Here is a 19483-nt window from a genome sequence, read left to right on the forward strand (position 1 = left end):
CACTCTCACACACACACACTCTCACACACACACACTCTCACACACACACACTCTCACACACACACACTCTCACACACACACACTCTCACACACACACACTCTCACACACACACACTCTCACACACACACACTCTCACACACACACACTCTCACACACACACACTCTCACACACACACACTCTCACACACACACACTCTCACACACACACACTCACACACACACACTCTCACACACACACACTCTCACACACACACACTCTCACACACACACACTCTCACACACACACACTCTCACACACACACACTCTCACACACACACACTCTCACACACACACACTCTCACACACACACACTCTCTCACACACACACACTCTCACACACACACACTCTCACACACACACACTCTCACACACACACACTCTCACACACACACACTCTCACACACACACACTCTCACACACACACTCTCACACACACACACTCTCACACACACACACTCACACACACACACACTCACACACACACACACTCACACACACACACACTCACACACACACACTCTCACACACACACACTCTCACACACACACACTCTCACACACACACTCTCTCACACACACACTCTCTCACACACACACACTCACACACACACACTCTCACACACACACACTCTCACACACACACACTCTCACACACACACACTCTCACACACACACACTCTCACACACACACCCTTTTTCACAAAATAACACAATATTTCCCAAAAATGCTGAAAAAATATCCATTTCTCACAAATCCAACCTAGCCCATTACTGCCCCAGTCTACTCTCCATCAGTAAAGTGATGGAAGGGGTTATCAACAGTGCTATCAAGCGGCACTTGCTTAGCAATAACCTGCTCACTGACGCCCAGTTTGGGTTCTGCCAAGGCCACTCAGCTCTTGACCTCATTACAGCCTTGGTTCAAACATGGACAAATGAGCTGAACTCCCGGGGTGAGGTGAGGGTCACTGCCCTTGACATCAAGGCTGTGTTTGCCCGAGTATGACATCAAGAAGCCCTAGCAAAACTGGACTCAATGGGAATCAAGGGGAAAACTCTCCACTGTAGCACAAAGGAAGATGATTATGTTTGTAGGAGGTCAGTCATCTTAGCTCCAGGACATCACTGCAGGAGTTCCTAGGCCCAACCATCTTCAGCTGCTTCATCAATGATCTTCCTTCCATCATAAGGTCAGAAGTGGGGATGTTCGCTGATGATTGCACAATGCTCAGCCCCATTCGCGACTCCTCCGATACTGAAGCAGTCCATGTCCAAATGCAGCAAGACCTGGACAATATGCAGGCTTGGGCTGATGTGTCAAGTAACATTCACGCAGTACAAGTGCCAATCAATCGCCACCTGCAACAAGAGAATCTAACCATCACCCCATGCCATTCAATGTTGAATCCCCTACAATCAACATCCTGAGGGGTTACCATTGACCAGAAACAGAACTGGACTAGCCATATAAATACCATGGCTACAAGAGCAGGTCAGAGGCTAGGAAGCCTACAGCAAGTAACTTGCCTCCTGACTCCCCAAAGTCTGCCCACCATCTACAAGGCAGAAGTCAGGTGCGTGATGGAATACTCTCCACTTGCCTGGATGAGTGCAGCTCCAACAACACTCAAGAACCAATCAGGACAATAAAGCCTGCTTGATTGGCACCCCATCCACAAACATTCACTCCCTCTACCACTGACGCACAGTTGCTGCTGTGTACATAGTACACAGTGTGTACTATCTAGAAGAAGATGCATTGCAGGAACTCACCATGGGTCCTTAGGCAGCACCTTTCAAGCCCATGACCGCTACCATCTAGAAGGATAAAGACAGCGGACACATGGGGACACCAAAACCTGGAACATATGAACAAGGAGCAGGAGTAAGCCATTCGGCCAATCAAGCCTGCTCCGCCATTTAATAAGATCATGGCTGATCGGATAGTAACCTCAAATCTGCATACCGTCTACCCCTGATAAGCAAGTGCATGGTAGGTTATCAAGAATCTATCCACCCGTCTTAAAAATATTCAAAGGATCTGCTTCCAACGCCTTTTCAGGAAGTGAGCTCCAAAGGCTCACAGCCCTCAGAGAAAAAAATGTTGCCTCATTTCCATTTTAAATGGCTGACCCCCTATTTTTAAAGTCATCCCTAGTTCTAGATTCTCCCACAAGGGGAAACATCCTCTCTACAACCACCCTGACAAGATCCCTCAGGATCTTATATGTTTCAATCAAATCACCTCTTACTCTTCTAAACTCCAGCAGATATAAGCCTAGTCTGTCCAACCTTTCCTCATAAGACAACCCGCCCATTCCAGGCATTAGTCTGGTAAACCTTCTCTGAACTGCTTCCAACGCATTTATATCCTTCCTTAAATAAGGTGACCAATACTGTACACAGTACTCCAGATGTGTTCTCACTAGTGCTCTGTATAACTGAAGCATAACCTCTCCACTTTTGTGTTCAATTCCCTTCGCAATAAATGATAACATTCTATTAGCTTTCTTAATTACTTGCTGTACCTGCATATTAGCCTTTTGTGATTCATGCACTAAGATACAAAGATCCCTCTGCATCTGAGCTCTACAATCTCTTCCTGCCAAAATGAACAATTTCACATTTCCCCATATTATACTCCATTTGCCAGATCTTACCCACTCACTTAACCTATCTACATCTTTTTGTAGTCTCATGATGTCCTCTTAACAACTTATTTTCCTACCCATCTTGGTCTCATCAGCAAATTTGGCAACCATCCTGTCCATCCCTTCATTCAAGTGATTTATATAAAATTGTAAACAGTTGAGGTTCCAGCACTGATCTGTGGCACATCACTCATTACATCTTGCCAACCTGAAAAAGACCCATTCTCTTCTTCCTGTTAGCTAGCCAATCTTCTATCCATGCCAATATGTTACCCCCTATACAAGCTTTTATTTTCCACAATAACCTTTGATGTGGCATTTTATCAAATGCCTTCTAGAAATATAAGTACAGTACATCCACCAGTTCCCCTTTATTCACAGCACTTGTTACTTCCTCAAAGGACTGCAATAAGTTGGTTAAACATGATTTTCCTTTCAGAAAACCATGTTGACTCTGCCTGATTACCTTGAACTTAGCCAAGTGCCCTGCTGTAGCTTCTTTAATAATAGCTTCTAACATTTCCCTAAGACAGATGTTAAGCTAACTGGCCTGTAATTTCCAGCTTTCTGTCTCCCCGACTTTTTGAATAATGATCTTCCAATCTAATGCGACCTTCCCCGAATCCAAGGAGTTTTCGGAAAATTAAAACCAACACATAAGCTACCTAGTGACTTCTTTTAAGACCCTAGGATGAAATCTATCAGGATTTGGGCACTTGTCAGCCAGCTCCAACAATTTATTCAGCACCAGTTCTCTAGTGATTGTAATTTTCCTGAGCTCTGCCCTCCATTCCATTTCCTGATTTACAGCTGCCTCTGGGGTGTTACTTGTATCCTCTATAGTGAAGACTGATGCAAAATACCTGTTCAATTCATCTGCCATCTCCTTGTTTCCCATTATCAATTCTCCAGGCTCACTTTCTATAGGGCCAACATTCACTTTGTTAACTCGTTCTTTTTTAAAATATGTATAGAAACTCTTACTATCTTCTTATATTTCTGGCTAACTTTCTCTCATACTCCAATTTTTCCCTCCTTATTAATCTTTTAGTCATCCTTTGCTGTTCCTTATATTCTGCCCAATCTCCTGACCTTCTGCCTATCTTTGCACAATTATAAATTCTTTAAGTTTGATACTATTTTTAACCTTTCTAGTTAACCACAGATGGTGTGTCCGCCCTTTGGACTTTTTCTTACTCGCTGGAATGAATCTATTCTGTTTATCCTGAAATACCCCCTTAAATATCTGCCACAGGGAACTGCGGTTGACCAGTCAAAAAGTAAATTCAAAATGGAGACCAATAGATTTTTGTGCACTAAGGGATCAATCAAGGCAACGATGGGAAAGTGGAATTAATGTAGATGTTCAATTACGATCGCACTCAGTCACACTATGAGCCCTATGGCCCACTCCTATCTCTTAATCAAAAAAACCTGCACAATTATAGATCTTCTTCCAACTTAACTATACTGTTTTTGCTCTATACCTCAGCACTCTTTTGCTTTATTCATTGCACTCTGCTGTGATTGGGTATGTTAAGCATAATGTTTGTTCAAACTCTACATTCAACTAAACCCTTGGCTATTTTAGGTGTATAATGTACAACTAACAGGAAAGACTGAACAGGCCAGGACTCTATGTGACCCGATAGAGGTCTTGAAAATTATGAAGGTATTCAACAGGTTAGATGTAAAAGGGATGTTTCCACTTATGCAAGTCCAAAACTAGAAGCCATAAATGCCAGTCACTAAAAAAATACAATAAGGAACTTAGGGGAAACTTCTGTGTGGTGGGAATGCAGAAGTCCCCAACTTTTTTTATTTGTTCATGGGATGTGGGCATCACTGGCCAGGCCAGCATTTTTGCCCATTCCCAATTGCCCTCGAGAAGGTGGTGGAGTGCTGCCTCTTGAACCACTGCAGTCCATGGGATGAAGGGAAAACCCATGAAGCAGTCGAGACACATAGCATAGATGCATTTAAAGGGAAGCTGGGTAAGGAGGTGAGGGATAAAGGAACAGAAAAATACATTGTCAGGGTGAGGCAAAGATGGAAAAGGCTATTTCCATGCTGTATACTCCTTCCCATTTTCACAGAGGCGCACAAGCACATTTCCAATTCAGTCACATAAGCATCTTCTAGGGTGGTTATGATTTTTTTTTTAAATACAGGAAGACAATAAAGGTATTTGATAAATTGGGAGTTGTAGCTATGCTTTCCCCACATTTCTCTTTCCTCTGTCCACACTCAAGTTTCTACACATACCCAGCACATCCCTTCAGCTTCCTCCTCCCATGCAGGATTTATGGAATTTCTCAGTATGCTTACTTGGTCACTCCATTTAGCGACATGCTGTCTCAAGTTAAGTATTTATCGCTCATAATCAGCATTATGCCTTCTACTTATCCACTATCAAAGCACAGGATCAACTCCCCAAATCTTGTTTTACAACTTTATACAGGTGCATAAGAGTATTTAAGGTACATCTTAATGTTTGTGCTAATTGTTTACATTCAAGACAGAAAAGCACCAGAATTGTTAGGACAAGGATAAATAATACCCTTAATTTTTAAACACATTCAAGCAGTTGTCAAGAAGGCCTTCCTGTCTTCCCACTTAGTTAGAAAATATTTAAATTAAATAATTGCTTTGAAGGCCACAAAAGAAAATGACGGCTGATTTTATTGGGCAATCAAAAATAGTCCAGCCACATGAACACCAAATCTGAAGTCACTCTTGAAGCACCAATGAAACCAACTGCCACATCAGGAGTCTTTGGCAGCTGAAGCTGCTGGAAGACTCATGTTTCAAATTGTTAACTTTTGTCATATATTCCTGACTGAAAATGGGGGATACTGCTGCAAGTCTGGGGCTGGGAGCATAGGATACTTGAGTCACAATTTACAGATCCATGGGTCTGAAAGAACATTTAGATCCAGATACGCGAACAGTTCAACTCAAATCCCATTTTCTGAACCTGCATGCAAAATTAATTTCCATCACTATTTTAATTCATAGAAATAAAGATATAAACCCAAAAGCAATACAACTGGAAATCTGAAAGAAAAACAAAAAATGCTGGAAAAGCTCAGCAGGTCTGGCAGCACCTGTGGAGAGAGAAACAGAGTTAATGTTTTGTGTCTGTATTACTTCTTCAGAGCTGAAAAGAAGTAGAAATGTGATGGCTTTTATACTATTTAATAGGGAGTGAAGCAAGATAGGTGGGAGCCAAGGAAAAATTGACAAAGATGTCATGCATACAAGACAATGGAAGAGTTAAAGGTAGTGGTAAAGACTAAAGAAGGTGCTGATAGTGGCATAAAGGTAAGAGCAGAATGTGTTAATATCAGAACAAGGGTCAGCACTCTTGTGAAAGTACAACATAGAAACCAGTCACAGATGGCCCTATGGGGTGTGTGTCATTGGGGGGGGGGGGGGGGGGGGCAAGTGGGGGATATTAAAAAATGAGTAAAAAATATTTTAAAAACTCAGTCTGAAAGCATGACCCAGACCTTCCTGTCGTTTGTCATTTCAACACACCATCTTACACTCATGCCCACATGTCCATCCTTGGCCTGCTGTAATGTTCCAGTGAAGCCCAACGCAAAAACTAGAAAACAGCACCTCATCTTCCTATTAGGCACTTTACAGCCTTCCAGACTTAAAGTTGAGTTCAACAACTTCAGACCATAAACTCTCTCCTCTATCCTCACCTCTTTTATAATCCAACATTTTTTTTTAAAATTCTAACCTTTTATTTATATCCTTTCTCCTTAACCTCCCCCGACCCCAGGCCATCAGTCACTGGTTTCCATGCTGTGCTTTCACAGAGCGCTGACCCTTGTCCTGCTATTAACACATTCTGCTTGTACCTTTATGCCACTATCAGCACCTTCTTTAGTCCATACCACTACTGTTAACACTCCCTTGGTCTTGTGTCAATGATGTCTTTGTTAATCGCACCTTAGCTCCCATCTATCCCTGACCTTCTATTTTGCTCCACCTGGTCCACCCCTTCTTCAACAGTATAAAATCCATCACATTTCTACTTCTCTTTAGCTCTGAAGAGTCATACAGACTGGAAACATTAACTCTGTTTCTCTCTCCACAGATGCTGCCAGACCTGAGTTTTTCCAGCATTTTTTGTTTTTATTCCATCAGCAAGGGTCTGGAAGCAGGTCACCTGGAGGTGGTAGAGATAGAAAAATAACTCCTCAGAAGGTACTTTGGGTGTATACATGTTGCCCAATAAAAGCACAAACTAACAGATAGAAATATGGGGGAAAAGATGTAACCACAACAGCAGAAAAGCGGAGTAAAAAGCTTTAAGAATGTTTGTATTTAGAATCCAAGGTCTGTGTAAGAATTTTAAATACTTTATTCCTTACCAGTATAAGTCACAGCAGTCGAGCTGTATGTGCCACTTTGAGTATAGGACGGAACCACAGTGGCAGCTGCTGCAGCAGCCGGTTGCACTGTTGTGGACACTGGGTAAACAGTAAAGGTAGTAGTTGGGTTTGGTGTAGCTGGCTTTATCGCTGTCACTTGTCGAGTCTGTTGAGCTTGCGTGTATTGCGTTGCAGCTTGACTATATCCTGCCTTGGCAGCTGGAACAAAAAATGTTAATTATTAACTTGAGAACAGATTTAAAAGAATGCCAACAGAAGGAGACTTGTCACAGTTCCCTTTAAAAATTATATGTTTTGAATATACAGAGTCGAAATCTACTGACTCGTCTCAACGGCAGTATCCTGCTGCTCAACATACTTCAACAACAAATCATACAGCACCTCTAATGTAATATATTGAAGTTACTTGGGACATTTTAAGTGTAATAAAGCAAAATCAGATACAGAATCACACAAAGATTTAAAGGCAGCTGGCCAAAAGCTTGGTTAAAGATGTAGATTTTAAGGAGCAATTTAAAAAAATGAGAGAGGTTTAGGGAAGGGATTCCACTGATTATGGTTTAGGTTGTTGAAGGCTCCAATGGTGGAGCCATTAAAATCAGAGATGCTCAAGAGGCCGGAATTAGATGCATGACAGTATTTTGGTGGATTGTAAGGCTGGAGATTACAGAGATAGGTATGATACACTGCTTGAAAATCAGCACTAAAAAAACATTTTTTTTTAAAAATCTCTGGTCATCTTATAATGGACCAGCAATTGGGAACAGTTTTGAAGCCCACTCTTCCAGCTGAAGGCATCAGGAGAGCCTGAATCACCCAAACATTACAACAAAATGAACTTTAAGAGTGAGCTCATATGGTTCATCCTTCAACAGTTTCCATGTCTCACTTTGGGAGTGGGTGAGGAGAGGAGGATCAGTCAACTGACAGGGAAAAAGGGCCAATATTCCTCCACTTCCAAAAGGGGTCATGTGCAATTATGCTGTTCACCTTTCTATTGTGTCTTACTCAGTCCATGCAGAATGAGAAACAGACTGTTAAAAGTAATAAGGAAAGAGCACTGAAAATATATACCATAGCAACAATATCATTCTAATCCAGTCAGGTGAACACTTGCATTATCAAATAGTACATCAGCTGTGTACTTTTATTTTATACAAACAGCGTAGTGTTGACAAACTTTTCATTGACATTATTAAGATCCAATACCAATATCCAGAATGCACAGCAAATCCTACGCTTAAATGTATTGTTTTGTGGTTTACAGACCGTGCCATAATTTACTTTAATTACGATTTCCTCAACAGTATCAGACTCACCAGCTTGATAGTAGGCTTCTGCGGCAGTTGGTTGTGGCTGAGCTGCAGCAGCAGGTTGTTGGTAGTATTGTTTGCTGTCATAGGCTATAGCTGGTGCTGTGGAACGCACATATGTATAGGTATCCTAAATTGAAAAGAATCAATTGAAATTGCTGGATAACAACTCAGTCTATTAATTTCACGTAGGTACTGTGTTCCAGACCCATATTACTGGTCAATTTTGGCTGTGTCATTACAAAACACAATACAGAGGATCAACTTATTTGTTCAAAAAAAGACATCATGTTTAACAAATATATGTGAAGTTCATTAAAGCCCTGCACAAACCTTAATTACAAAAATGAATTTACAAATCAACTGCATTATACACTGAAAGCTGCTGTTCAAATGAGAATTTAATGGACTCTAGGTCCTGGTTTTGAACCTGGTGCACAAACAAGTTATAACCCAGAAAACAAATATTACATTTGAGATTTTTATTTAAAATAAAATACTGGGAGCCTTGGAAGTATTAAGAATTATCATAGGAGGTAACTTGGCCCAATCTAACTACTGGTATGCTAGTGCCAGTTCTACATCTGAAGTTATCAACTCTCCTTGCTCTTTCCTCATCTTTTTATAGTTTTCTTTCTGAAATATTTAGCTAATTCTCCTTCAAAATGATAGTCTTGCTCTGTGACAATTATGCTAAACTATGCCTTGTTCCAATACTCCTCTGCAAATAATTTTATGCACCTGCTTCTTCATGCTTCAGGTGAATTTATGGCACCTTGTTACACTTCTTTAGCCAACAAATGATTTATCCTCTCAAAAACTTCAATTTTAAAACCTCTAAGATTCCCATTTGACCTTTTCTATCTCGCCCTTGATACTAATTGTTCCACTACAAAGATTCAAAAACAATTCCATGTAATTTCATTGTACCATGATACAAGTTGTCAACACAAACAGTTTTGATATACACAAACCCACAAGATATTTCCTTTTATGAAAATTGCCACAAAACGGTTAGTGACTACTGTTCATCAGTCATTCTCCAAACATGTATATTGCTTTGTTTAGTTTTCCTGGAGGTGTGGAAAGAAATATTAGAGAAAAAAGGAATGTATTGTTGTTTAAAAAAAAAATGTTCTGAACAACAATTAAGATGAGATCAATAACTATTTGATACTTAGGTCATACCTGATAATTTTGCGATGTGACTGGTGGAGGTGGTGGAGGAGCTTCTTGCTGCCGCTGCGTGTATCCATAATCTGCTGCAGTATGTGCTGTTTGGTACCCTCCATAGGCTGCTGTGGCAGCAGCAGCGGCAGCTGCAGCAGCAGCTGCAGCAGGAACAGGTCTGGCTGCTGTAGCAGCAGCTGCAGGAGCGTAGGCTGCTGTCACAGCATGAGCAGCTACCGGGGCCTGATGGACTGTGTAGCTGCCAGCTGTGGTTGGATGTGAGTATGCAATGCCCGTGGCCGGCTGTTGGCTAGTCAAAAAGACAAAAGAACAATTTTCAATCTCCAGAAAACTCAAAATCCTTTAATCAGCTGTGCTGCAACAAGTTCATCATAAAGTCACAATAGTTTTTTCCAAAAATGTAAGCATAGATAGATAATGACATTTTTTTTTAAGTGTAGAAAATAATTTTAACATAGAAACAGAGAATGGGAGCAGGAGTAGGTCATTCAGCCCTTTGAGCCTGCTCCGCCATTCAATATGATCACAGCTGATCATCTATCTCAACGCCATACTCCTGCTCTCTCCCTGTACGCCTCGATGCCTTTAGAGCCTAGGAATTTATTTGCTTCTTAAATACGTTCAGTGATTTGGCCTCCACAGCCTTCTCTGGTAAAGAATTCCAGAGGTTCACCTCCGTCTGAGTGAAGATATTTCTCTTCATCTCAGTCCTAAATGGCTGACTCCATATCCTGAGACTGTTATCCCTTGTTCTAGAACCCCCAGCTAGAGGGAATATCATCCCTGCATCCAGTTTGTCCAGCCCTGTCAGAGTTTTATATATTTCAATGAGGCCCCCTCTCATTCTTCTAAACACCAGTGAATACAGGCCTAATTGCCCCAATCTCTCCTCATAGGACAATCCTGCCATTCCAGGAATCAGTCCGGTGAACATTCTTCCTTTATGGCAAGTATATCCTTTCTTAGGTAAGGAGACCAAAACTGCACACAATTCTCCATGTGTGGTCTCACCAAGGCCCTGTACAACTGCAGTAAGACATCCTTACTCCTGTACTCAGGTCCTCTTGCAACAAAGGCCAACATACCATTTGCCTTATTAACTGTTTGCTGCACCTGCATGCTTGCTTTCAATGATTGGTGTGCAAGAACACCCAGGTCCCTTTGTACATCAACGTTTCCCAATCTATCACCATTTAAATAATACTCTGCCTTTGTTTTTCCTACTGAAGTGGTTAACTTCACACTTTCCATGTTATACTGCATCTGCCATGTATTTGCCCACTCACTCAAACTGTCTAAATCGCCTTGAAGCCTCTCAACATCCTCCTCACCATTCACATTGCCACCAAGATTCACATCATCAGCAAATGTGGAAATATTACATTTAGTTCCCTCATCCAAATCATTGGTATGTATTGTGAATAGCTGGGGCCCAAGGACTGATCCCTGCAGCACCCCACTCGTCATAGCCTGCCACTCCGAAAATTTATTCCTACTCTATTTCCTGTTTGCTAACCAATTCTCAATCCATGCAAATATATTACCCCCAATCCCATGTGCTTTAACTTTGCACACTAACCTCTTATGTGGGACTTTAGCAAAAGGTTTCTGAAAATCCAAATGTACCACATACACTGGTTCTCCCTTATCTATTCTGCTAGTTATGTCCTCAAAAATCTCCAGTAGGTTTGTCAAACATGATTTCGCTTTCATAAACTCATACTGACTTTGCCTAATCCCATTGATATTTTCTAAGTGTCCTGTTATCATATCCTTTATAATAGACATTTCACCTACTACTGATCTGAGGCTAACCAGTCTGCATTTTCAGTTCGGATCACCCTATTGCTAACAAATTGGTTTGCATGATTACCTGAAGCAGAGCGAGAAGAATTTTAGTCCAGAGACTGAATTTTTTTTAAAAATTAATTCATGGGATGTGGGCAGTAATTGGCTGGGTTGGATTTGTCCTGCTTTGTGTGCGCAGGACATACCTGGGCATTTTTCCACATAGCTGGATAGATGTCAGTGTTGCAGCTCTACCGGAACAGCTTGGTTAGGGGCGCAGCAAGTTCTACAGCACAGGTCTTCAGTACTATTGCTGGAATATGGTCAGGGCCCATAGCCTCTGCAGCATTCAGTGCCTTCAGCCATTCCTTGATATCACGTGTGTTTTAGTTTCACCAGATTGACACCTCATTTTTAGGTAGGCCTGGTGTTGCTCCTGGCATGCTCGCAATCACCTCTTCATTGAACCAGGGTTGATTCCCTGGCTTGGTGGTAATGGCAGAGTGGGGGATATGCCTGGCCACGAGTTTACAGATTGTGGTCGAGTAAAATTCCACTGCTGCTGATGGCCCTCAGTGCTTCATGGTTGCTTAGCCTCGAGTTGCTAGATCTATTTGAAATCTATCCCATTTAGCACGGTGGGAGTGAATCGCAACATGGTGGTAGTGAATCGCAACATGGTGGTGGGTATCCTCAATGTGAAGATCGGACTTTGTCTCCACAAGGAGGGCGTGATGATCACTCCTCCCGATACGATCATGGATAGATGCATTTGCGGCAGGCAGATTGGTGAGGAAGAGGTCAAATATGGTTTCCCCCATTGTGTTGGTTCCCTCACCACTTGTTGCAGACCCAGTCTAGTAGATATGTCCTTTAGGACTCAGCCAGCTCAGTCAGTAGTGGTGCTGAGCCACTCTTGGTGATGGACATTGAAATCCCCCACCCAGAGTACATTCTGCGCCCTTGCCACCCTCCGTGCTTCCTCCAAGTGATGTTCTTGATGAAGGAGCATGGAGTCATCAGCTGAGAAGGGTGGGGGGGGGAGGAAAGAGAGAGAGAGAGAGAGAAGAGGGGGGCGGCACGTGATAATCAGCAGGTTTCGTTGCCCATGTTTGACCTGATGCCATGAGTTGATGCTGAGGACAACAGGGCAACTTCCTCCCAACTGTATACCACTGTGCCGTCACCTGCTGGTCAGACAGGGCAGATCGAGGGATGGTGATGTCCAATTCCGTGAGTATGATTATGTCAGGCTGTTACTTGACTAGTCTGTGAGACAGCTCCCCCAATTTTTGCACAAGGCCTGAGATGTTAGTACGGACTTTGCAGGGTCAACAGGGCTAAGTTAGCCATTGTAATTTCCGGTTGATGTCGGGTGTTTTTTGTGGTTTGACACAACTGAGAGGACATTTAAGAGTAAACCATTGTTGTAGGTGAGGAGTCAGATGCAGGCCAAACCCAGTGAGAATGGCAGATTTCCTTCCCTAAAGGACATTAGTGAACCAGATGGGCTTTTACAACAATCAACAATGCTTGTGTGACTTTTAACTCCAGATTGAATTCAAATTCCACCATCTGTCGTTGTGGGATTTGAACCCGTGTCCCCAGAGCATTACCATGGGTCTCTGGATTACTAGTCTAATGACAATACCACAACACCACTACTTCCACCTGGTCCCAAGCTGGTAGTGCAGAACTTCAGCAGTATTTGTCCTTTTCTCCTCAGTCTAACCGTGATGGACTCTAAACCCCGTATGTATACAAATTACATTTTCATACCAGACAGGTGACATCTTCCAGCTGTTGTCCCAGGTCTTAGTTTCCTAATCAGCTACACAACCTGCTTTCAGCTAAGTACAAAAGGCAACTCATTAAACACCTTAAAGCTCCTGACATTAAATTCTGCTGCCAATATCAGATATACTTGTCACTAATTGCTTAACCCAGATCCTCATACCAGGGGCTTTGACAAAGGCGTGCCTACCTCATTCACAAATGAGGCTCCAATTAACCACATGCCACCACACAGCTTAGTCTTGGGTATGAAACATGGACCACAGAAACCTGCTATTGCATACCTGGGTGACCTGAACCATGAAGGGGAACTGTTTGGGCACGTGTTACACACCACATACTTAACCAGTATTTGAACTTACCCATCGTTGAAGAGAAGACAGAGCATGCTGCCAAAGAAATGCAACCATTATCCACTAACATGCACCCTCCCTTGTACTGATATGAACAACTGGACAAGCACTCCTGGATCTTTTTCATACTTTTAAAAGTAGACAAGGCCCATGATTACACAAGACCTCAAAGCTCTTGTGTGAAGTGCACTTCATTCAGATGCTAGAGGGTTTGTCATTATGTCAGCCATCATTAGGTTCAATTATCAGGACAATTTTAAATCAAGCACTTCTGTTGGACAGTTTAAGTTTTTGGGTCTTTTGCTCCCCTCTTGCTATAGGTACTTAGCTTTTGTATTTTAGATTATGAATGTCTTCACTGGCTCAGACTTATAGGTGTGTTATTGAGATCAAGTCCAGGATAAAGTGAAAACCTCTAAATTGTCATAGCCAAGGGATCTATTACAACATCAGACCACGTTTTTATTTAACCTCTTGAATAGCTTTGATAGAAATGAATACAATTGCTATGCTATGGTATTACTTTACATTTAAACTTTAGACATGCTTTTCTTATACTTCAAAAGAAGCCAACTGGCTAGATCCATCTTTCTGAAGCTTTGAAACCAGCCAAAATGAATATTCAAAAAAAACTGCAGATATGACAGTTATGACTAGCTAAATTAAATGGCCTACTTATTGCATGCTCATTTTTAAAAACAACACTGCAGAAGCTTGCACTTAATTTAAAATTATCTGCACCAACAGTCTCAATGCAGATTGAAAACTATTTGCAAGTTTCATGCACCAGATCAGAAGCATCCAGCAATAAGAATGTCTTTTTTCAAAAATAAAAGGTCAGGTTGATCAGAGGTTAAACCTTTCAATTCCTCAATCAATATGATGTTTCGATTTTTGTACATTAGTGATGTGACATCCTTTCATTTCTAATATTTGTTTTGAAGCGACAGCTATTTGCATACAAACAGGCAAGACAGATGAATATTTTCATGTGGAACACAGTTTATATTTTTGTAGAAATATCTATTTTGTTACTGATATAAACCATTCAAATTGGATCTCTATCTCTGATTGGTCACATCTTCAAAATGCAATAGGGATCTCCCACATGCCAACTATCCCCATTGCCTACTACCCACCAGCCCGAGTCTTCCACCCACTCTAATCTAGGAACCCTATTTTTGACAACCATCTCCCCTCCTGCCTCAAAGCCCATTTTGCCTATGGCAGCCACTGCTTGCTCCCTCAATCCCCTCAAGTCCTCTTTCTTGCCTCTAATCTATCGGGCATCAACAACAGTTTTTGTTCTTCAAGCACCACGTTGATCCCCTTTAAAACTGTTATCACCACAACCCTTAAAAAACCTACACTCAACCTATCTACCCTCTCCAAATATCGTACCATCACTTAATATTCCTTTCTAAGATTCTTGATCAAGTTGCCATCTACCTAGTGTGACTGCCTTTCACAAAATTCACTTTTCAAATCCCTCCAGTCTAATTTCCACCAAAACTACCAGCACCAAAATCACAATGTCTGAGCAAACAAACATGGTAACTTAGCCCTCCCCATCCTCTTTCTGTTTCATATAAGTGCCTACGCTATCATCTTTCATCCAGCTCTCTAGGAGTGCCCTTTGTCACAACAGTAGATTACAGTCCCAAATTTCTTACAGGCATATGAACTTTAAGGAAGACATTTTTTTTTTTTTAAAAAAGACATACAAGCAAGGGCACGGAGCAAAATATGGTTGAGAATGTAAAGTAACCACTTTCTGGAAAATTCCTATCTGGATTATACTTGACTGACTAGTCCAGAGAGATCACGGAATGTCACACCTGAAGTGTCAAGGCCTACTTCAAGCAAAGGCACTTGAAAGGAAGAGATGAAATGCAGAAGACTGAACTTTAATCTCCTGTGGTTGCGAAGACAATGGAGTCTGATTATCACATCTCAGAAAAAAACATCTCCTGTTGAGTTATATCTCAGAGCGCAAAAATGATCGGAGTTAGAAGAAAACGGACTCTGGGCAAAAGACATTTTTTGTTTTTCCCTTCCAGGAATACACAAGGAGGTGTTAAAAAGCTAGCTGCAGACCTGATCTATGTTTTCTAGTTCTGGTGTGCTAGTGAGTCACAGCAGATGATCAGCTGGGCACCACCTAGCAGCTTGAAGGCAAAGGCTCTCATTCTCTGTGTTACTGGAGGCAAGTCAGCAAAGCTGCAATCAAAAAGGAAATAAGACCGCTTCTTCAGCTAACTTGTGTGTCTCCAAACCAACTGCTAAACTGCCAAAGTCAGCTCTGCTGGAATCAGCCAACATAATGGCCACAACGTTTCACTATCTACGCCTCATGGATAAGCCAAAGAGTGATTTGTATTTCTTTTTTAGCTTTTGTTTTTGGACTCAACTTCTCATTTCTAATTTGTGTGTGTGTGTGTGTGTGTGTGTGTGTGTGTTGCATTTTTATTTTTTTTCCCCCTTCAGGTTTTTAGTAACTAATAAATTAACTCTAACTCAAGAAAGTCTGGTAAAATTGGCTCCTTCTAAAATATTGATACCTTTTCCCAGTCCAAATGTATTTAAGAGGGAAGGGATCCCTTTTAAATTAACCTTGTTGCGACCAGCTGAGGGGGTTGAATAAAGGGGAGCCAGCTCATTCTTCCTCACCTGGGAATATAACAAATTAGGGTCCCATTTGGGAAGTTAACAATTTGGGGTATCTCGCCTGGGATCATAAATTGGGGAACGTCACCCAGGGGCCAGTAGTAACACCTTTATGGTTCGATTCCTACTAATTCAAACACAGCCAGTATATCTACAACAGCACCTCCTCCTTCATCTGCAACATCTCTCATTATGGGATAGCACAGAATAGGAGGCCATTCAGCCCATCAAAGTTCACATCCTGCAATGTTTTCTCCTTCCAGTATTTATCCAATTCCCTTAGAACTTACTATCAAATCTATATGCACCACCTAATGAGGCAGTTCATTCAAATTACCGCAGAGGGCTGTAGAGGCTAGGTCGTTAAGTATATTCAAGGTTGAGATAGACAGATTTTTAATTAGTAAGGGAATCAAAGGCTATGGGGAAAAGGCAGGAAGTGGAGTTGAGAATTATCAGACCAGCCATGATCTCATTGAATGGTGGAGTATACTAGATGGGCTGAATGGCCTACTTCTGCGCCTACATCTTATGGACTTAAAGGAACAAATTCCAGAGCTTATTGCCAAGGCTGCACTGGAACGATCAAATAAATGCTGGCCCAGCCAGCGAAGCCCACACCTCATGAATGAATATAAAATAAAATCAGGGATGCAGAATTAGTGGGTCAGAAAGGGGCAGAGAAGGGCACAGAGATAAGGAGTGATGAGGGGATGAATGAATTAAAAAAGAATGGGAATTTTTAAACAATAAGAGTCATTGCCAGAAAGTCAACAACACTGGAGTGACGGAAGAGCAGGACTTGATGCAAGTTAGGATACGGTATTCATTCGGAGGGTGCAACGTGGGAAGCCAGTCAGCATTTGAATTGTAAAATAAACTCGCCTATTCAGAGTATACTGTGCGATAACATTCTTGGTACATGTGAAGTCATGGTTAGACAATTTGTACAAATTTTACAATGTTTATTTTTTTTTCCTATTTATTCATTCACAGGATGTGCGCGCTGCTGGCAAAGCTAGCATTTATTGTTCATCCCTAACTGCCCTCACGGAAGTGGAGGCGAGCAATGTTTCCTCTACCTTTGCCACCCATGCACGGAATGAATATTATGTGCACCAGCTCGAGTATTTTCTTCACTTAAAACTGCTTCGAATTGTGAAGAAAATATCTTGGGCCATAAAGGCGGCGAGAGTTCAGGCAGCAGTGGGGCCAATACACAGTCTATGGGTTCAGAGCCACATTCGGAAACAAAAATATAGAGGTGTGACATCACAGGGATGTCATGAGTTGACTGGCTGGTGAGTATCACTGCTTAGGGGCTGTGCTTAAAGAACTGGCGGATCAGAAATGATAAAAATATTTAGTAGTAATAAGGAAGTGAATAGCTGGGTGAGTTATTTTTAAGAAAGGTTTACTATTACTAATAAGGTATGTTAAGGCAGGGCAACTGCAACCTCCAGAGTGTACATCCTGTACTATGTAGGAACTCTAGGACACTTTGTGCTCTGGATAACCATTTGTGCAAGAAGTGTTGTCTGTTGCAGCAGCTTGAGCTCTGGGTTTTGGAACTTGAGCAGCAGCTGGTGTCACTGTTGAGAGCTTTGTGAATAGCATGTTCATAGATGTGGTCACCTTATAGCTTAAGGGCATGCTGCAAGAGAGGGAATGGGTGATTACCAGGCAGTCAAAAAGGAATAGGCAGGTGGTGCAGGAGTCCTCTAAGTGCATCCCACTCTCCAGCCAGTTTTCAGTTCTGAATACTGATGAAATTGATGGTTCATCTGGCGATTGCAGCCAAAGCCAAGTCCATGGCTCCACAGGTGGCTCAGCTGCACAGGGGGATGCAAGGAAGACTGGAAGAGCGATAGTGATCAGTGATTCAATAGTTAGGGGAAGAGATAGGCATTTCTGCAGCTGCAGGCATAAATCCCAGATCATTTGTTGCTACCCTGGTGTCAGGGTCAAGGATGTCACCGAGCATGTAACGAGTGGTGTGCCACAGGGATCAGTGCTGGGGCCTGAACTTTTTACAATTTATATAAATGACTTAGATGAAGGGACAGATGGTACTGTTGAAAAATTTACTGGCAGCACAAAGATAGGTCGGAAAGCAAGTTGTGACGAGAACGTAAGGAGGCTACAAAGTGACATAGATAGGTTAAGTGAGTGGGCAAAGATCTGACAAATGGAGTATAATGGGGGCGTGTGAAATTGCCCATTTTGACAGGAAGAATAAAAAGTAAGCATACTACTTAAATGGTGAGAGATTGCAAAGCTCAGATTCAGAGGATCTGGGTGTCTTAGTGCACGAATCGCAAAAGGCTAGTATGCAGGTACAGGAAGTAATTATGAAAGCCAATAGAATGTTACAGTTTATTGAAAGGGGAATTGAATACAAAAGTTGGGAAGTTATGCTTCAGCTGTACTGAATACTGATGAAATTGATGGTTCATCTAGAGATTGCAGCCAAAGCCAAGTTCACTGGTGAGACACAGCCAGAGTACTGGTGTCCTTGCTAACGGAGGGATGTAAATGTGTTAGCAGTTCAGAGAATGTTTACTAGACTAATACCAGGAACAGGCGGGTTGTCTTATGAGGAAAGGTTGGACATGTCAGACTTGTGGAGTTTAGAAGTGGAAGAGGTGACTTGATCGAAACCTTCAAGATCCTGAGGGGTCTTGACAGCGTGATGTGGAAAGGATGATTCCTCTTGTGTGAGAATCTAGAACTAGGAGTCATGGTATAAAAATAAGGGATCACTCATTTAAGACAGAGATGAGGATAAATTTTTAATCTCCGAGGGTCCTGAGTCTTTGGAGCTTTTCTTCAAAAGGCAGTGGAAACGGGGTCTTTGAATATTTTTAAGACCGATCGAGATAGATTTTTCATAAATAAGTGGGTGAAAGGTTATCGGGGTAGGGGAGGATACAGATCAGATACTATCTTATTGAATGGCGAAGCAGGCTCAAGAGGCCCCATTTTCGTATATTCAGTTGCAGAGTGCTTTGAGGTGGGAGCCAGAACAATCAGAAGCTGTGGTTCAGATTGGCATGAACGACATAGCCAGAAAGAAGAATGTGTCCTGCAGTCAGAATTTAGGGAGCTGGGCAGGAAAAAATAGGAAAGACCACCTCAAAAGTAGTCATCTCTGAATTACTCTCAGTACCACACACGTGAGTATAGAAATAAGAGGATAAAGCAGATGAATGCGTGGCTGGGAAGGTGATGCAGGAGAGAGAGCTTTAGATTCTCAGGACATTGGGACTTGCTTTGG

The 19483-nt window shown here is 41.9% G+C and overlaps 1 protein-coding gene across 2 annotated transcripts in view; it reads right to left on the reverse strand.

Moving 5' to 3' along the window:
* Positions 1-6451: 6451 nt before the first annotated feature.
* The window catches only part of zfr (zinc finger RNA binding protein), a 33413-nt gene continuing 20381 nt past the window's right edge, over positions 6452-19483 (reverse strand). For both annotated transcript variants that reach the window (XM_078551008.1, XM_078551017.1), the window contains 3 exons: positions 9602-9893; positions 8420-8543; positions 6452-7298 (listed from right to left, as the gene is read on the reverse strand). In XM_078551008.1, the coding sequence (XP_078407134.1) occupies positions 7069-7298; positions 8420-8543; positions 9602-9893 (646 nt within the window). In that variant the 3' untranslated portion in view covers positions 6452-7068. The remainder of the gene's footprint in view (positions 7299-8419; positions 8544-9601; positions 9894-19483) is intronic.

Source organism: Cetorhinus maximus, chromosome 1, assembly GCF_964194155.1.
Source record: "Cetorhinus maximus chromosome 1, sCetMax3.hap1.1, whole genome shotgun sequence".
Lineage (NCBI taxonomy): Eukaryota > Metazoa > Chordata > Chondrichthyes > Lamniformes > Cetorhinidae > Cetorhinus > Cetorhinus maximus.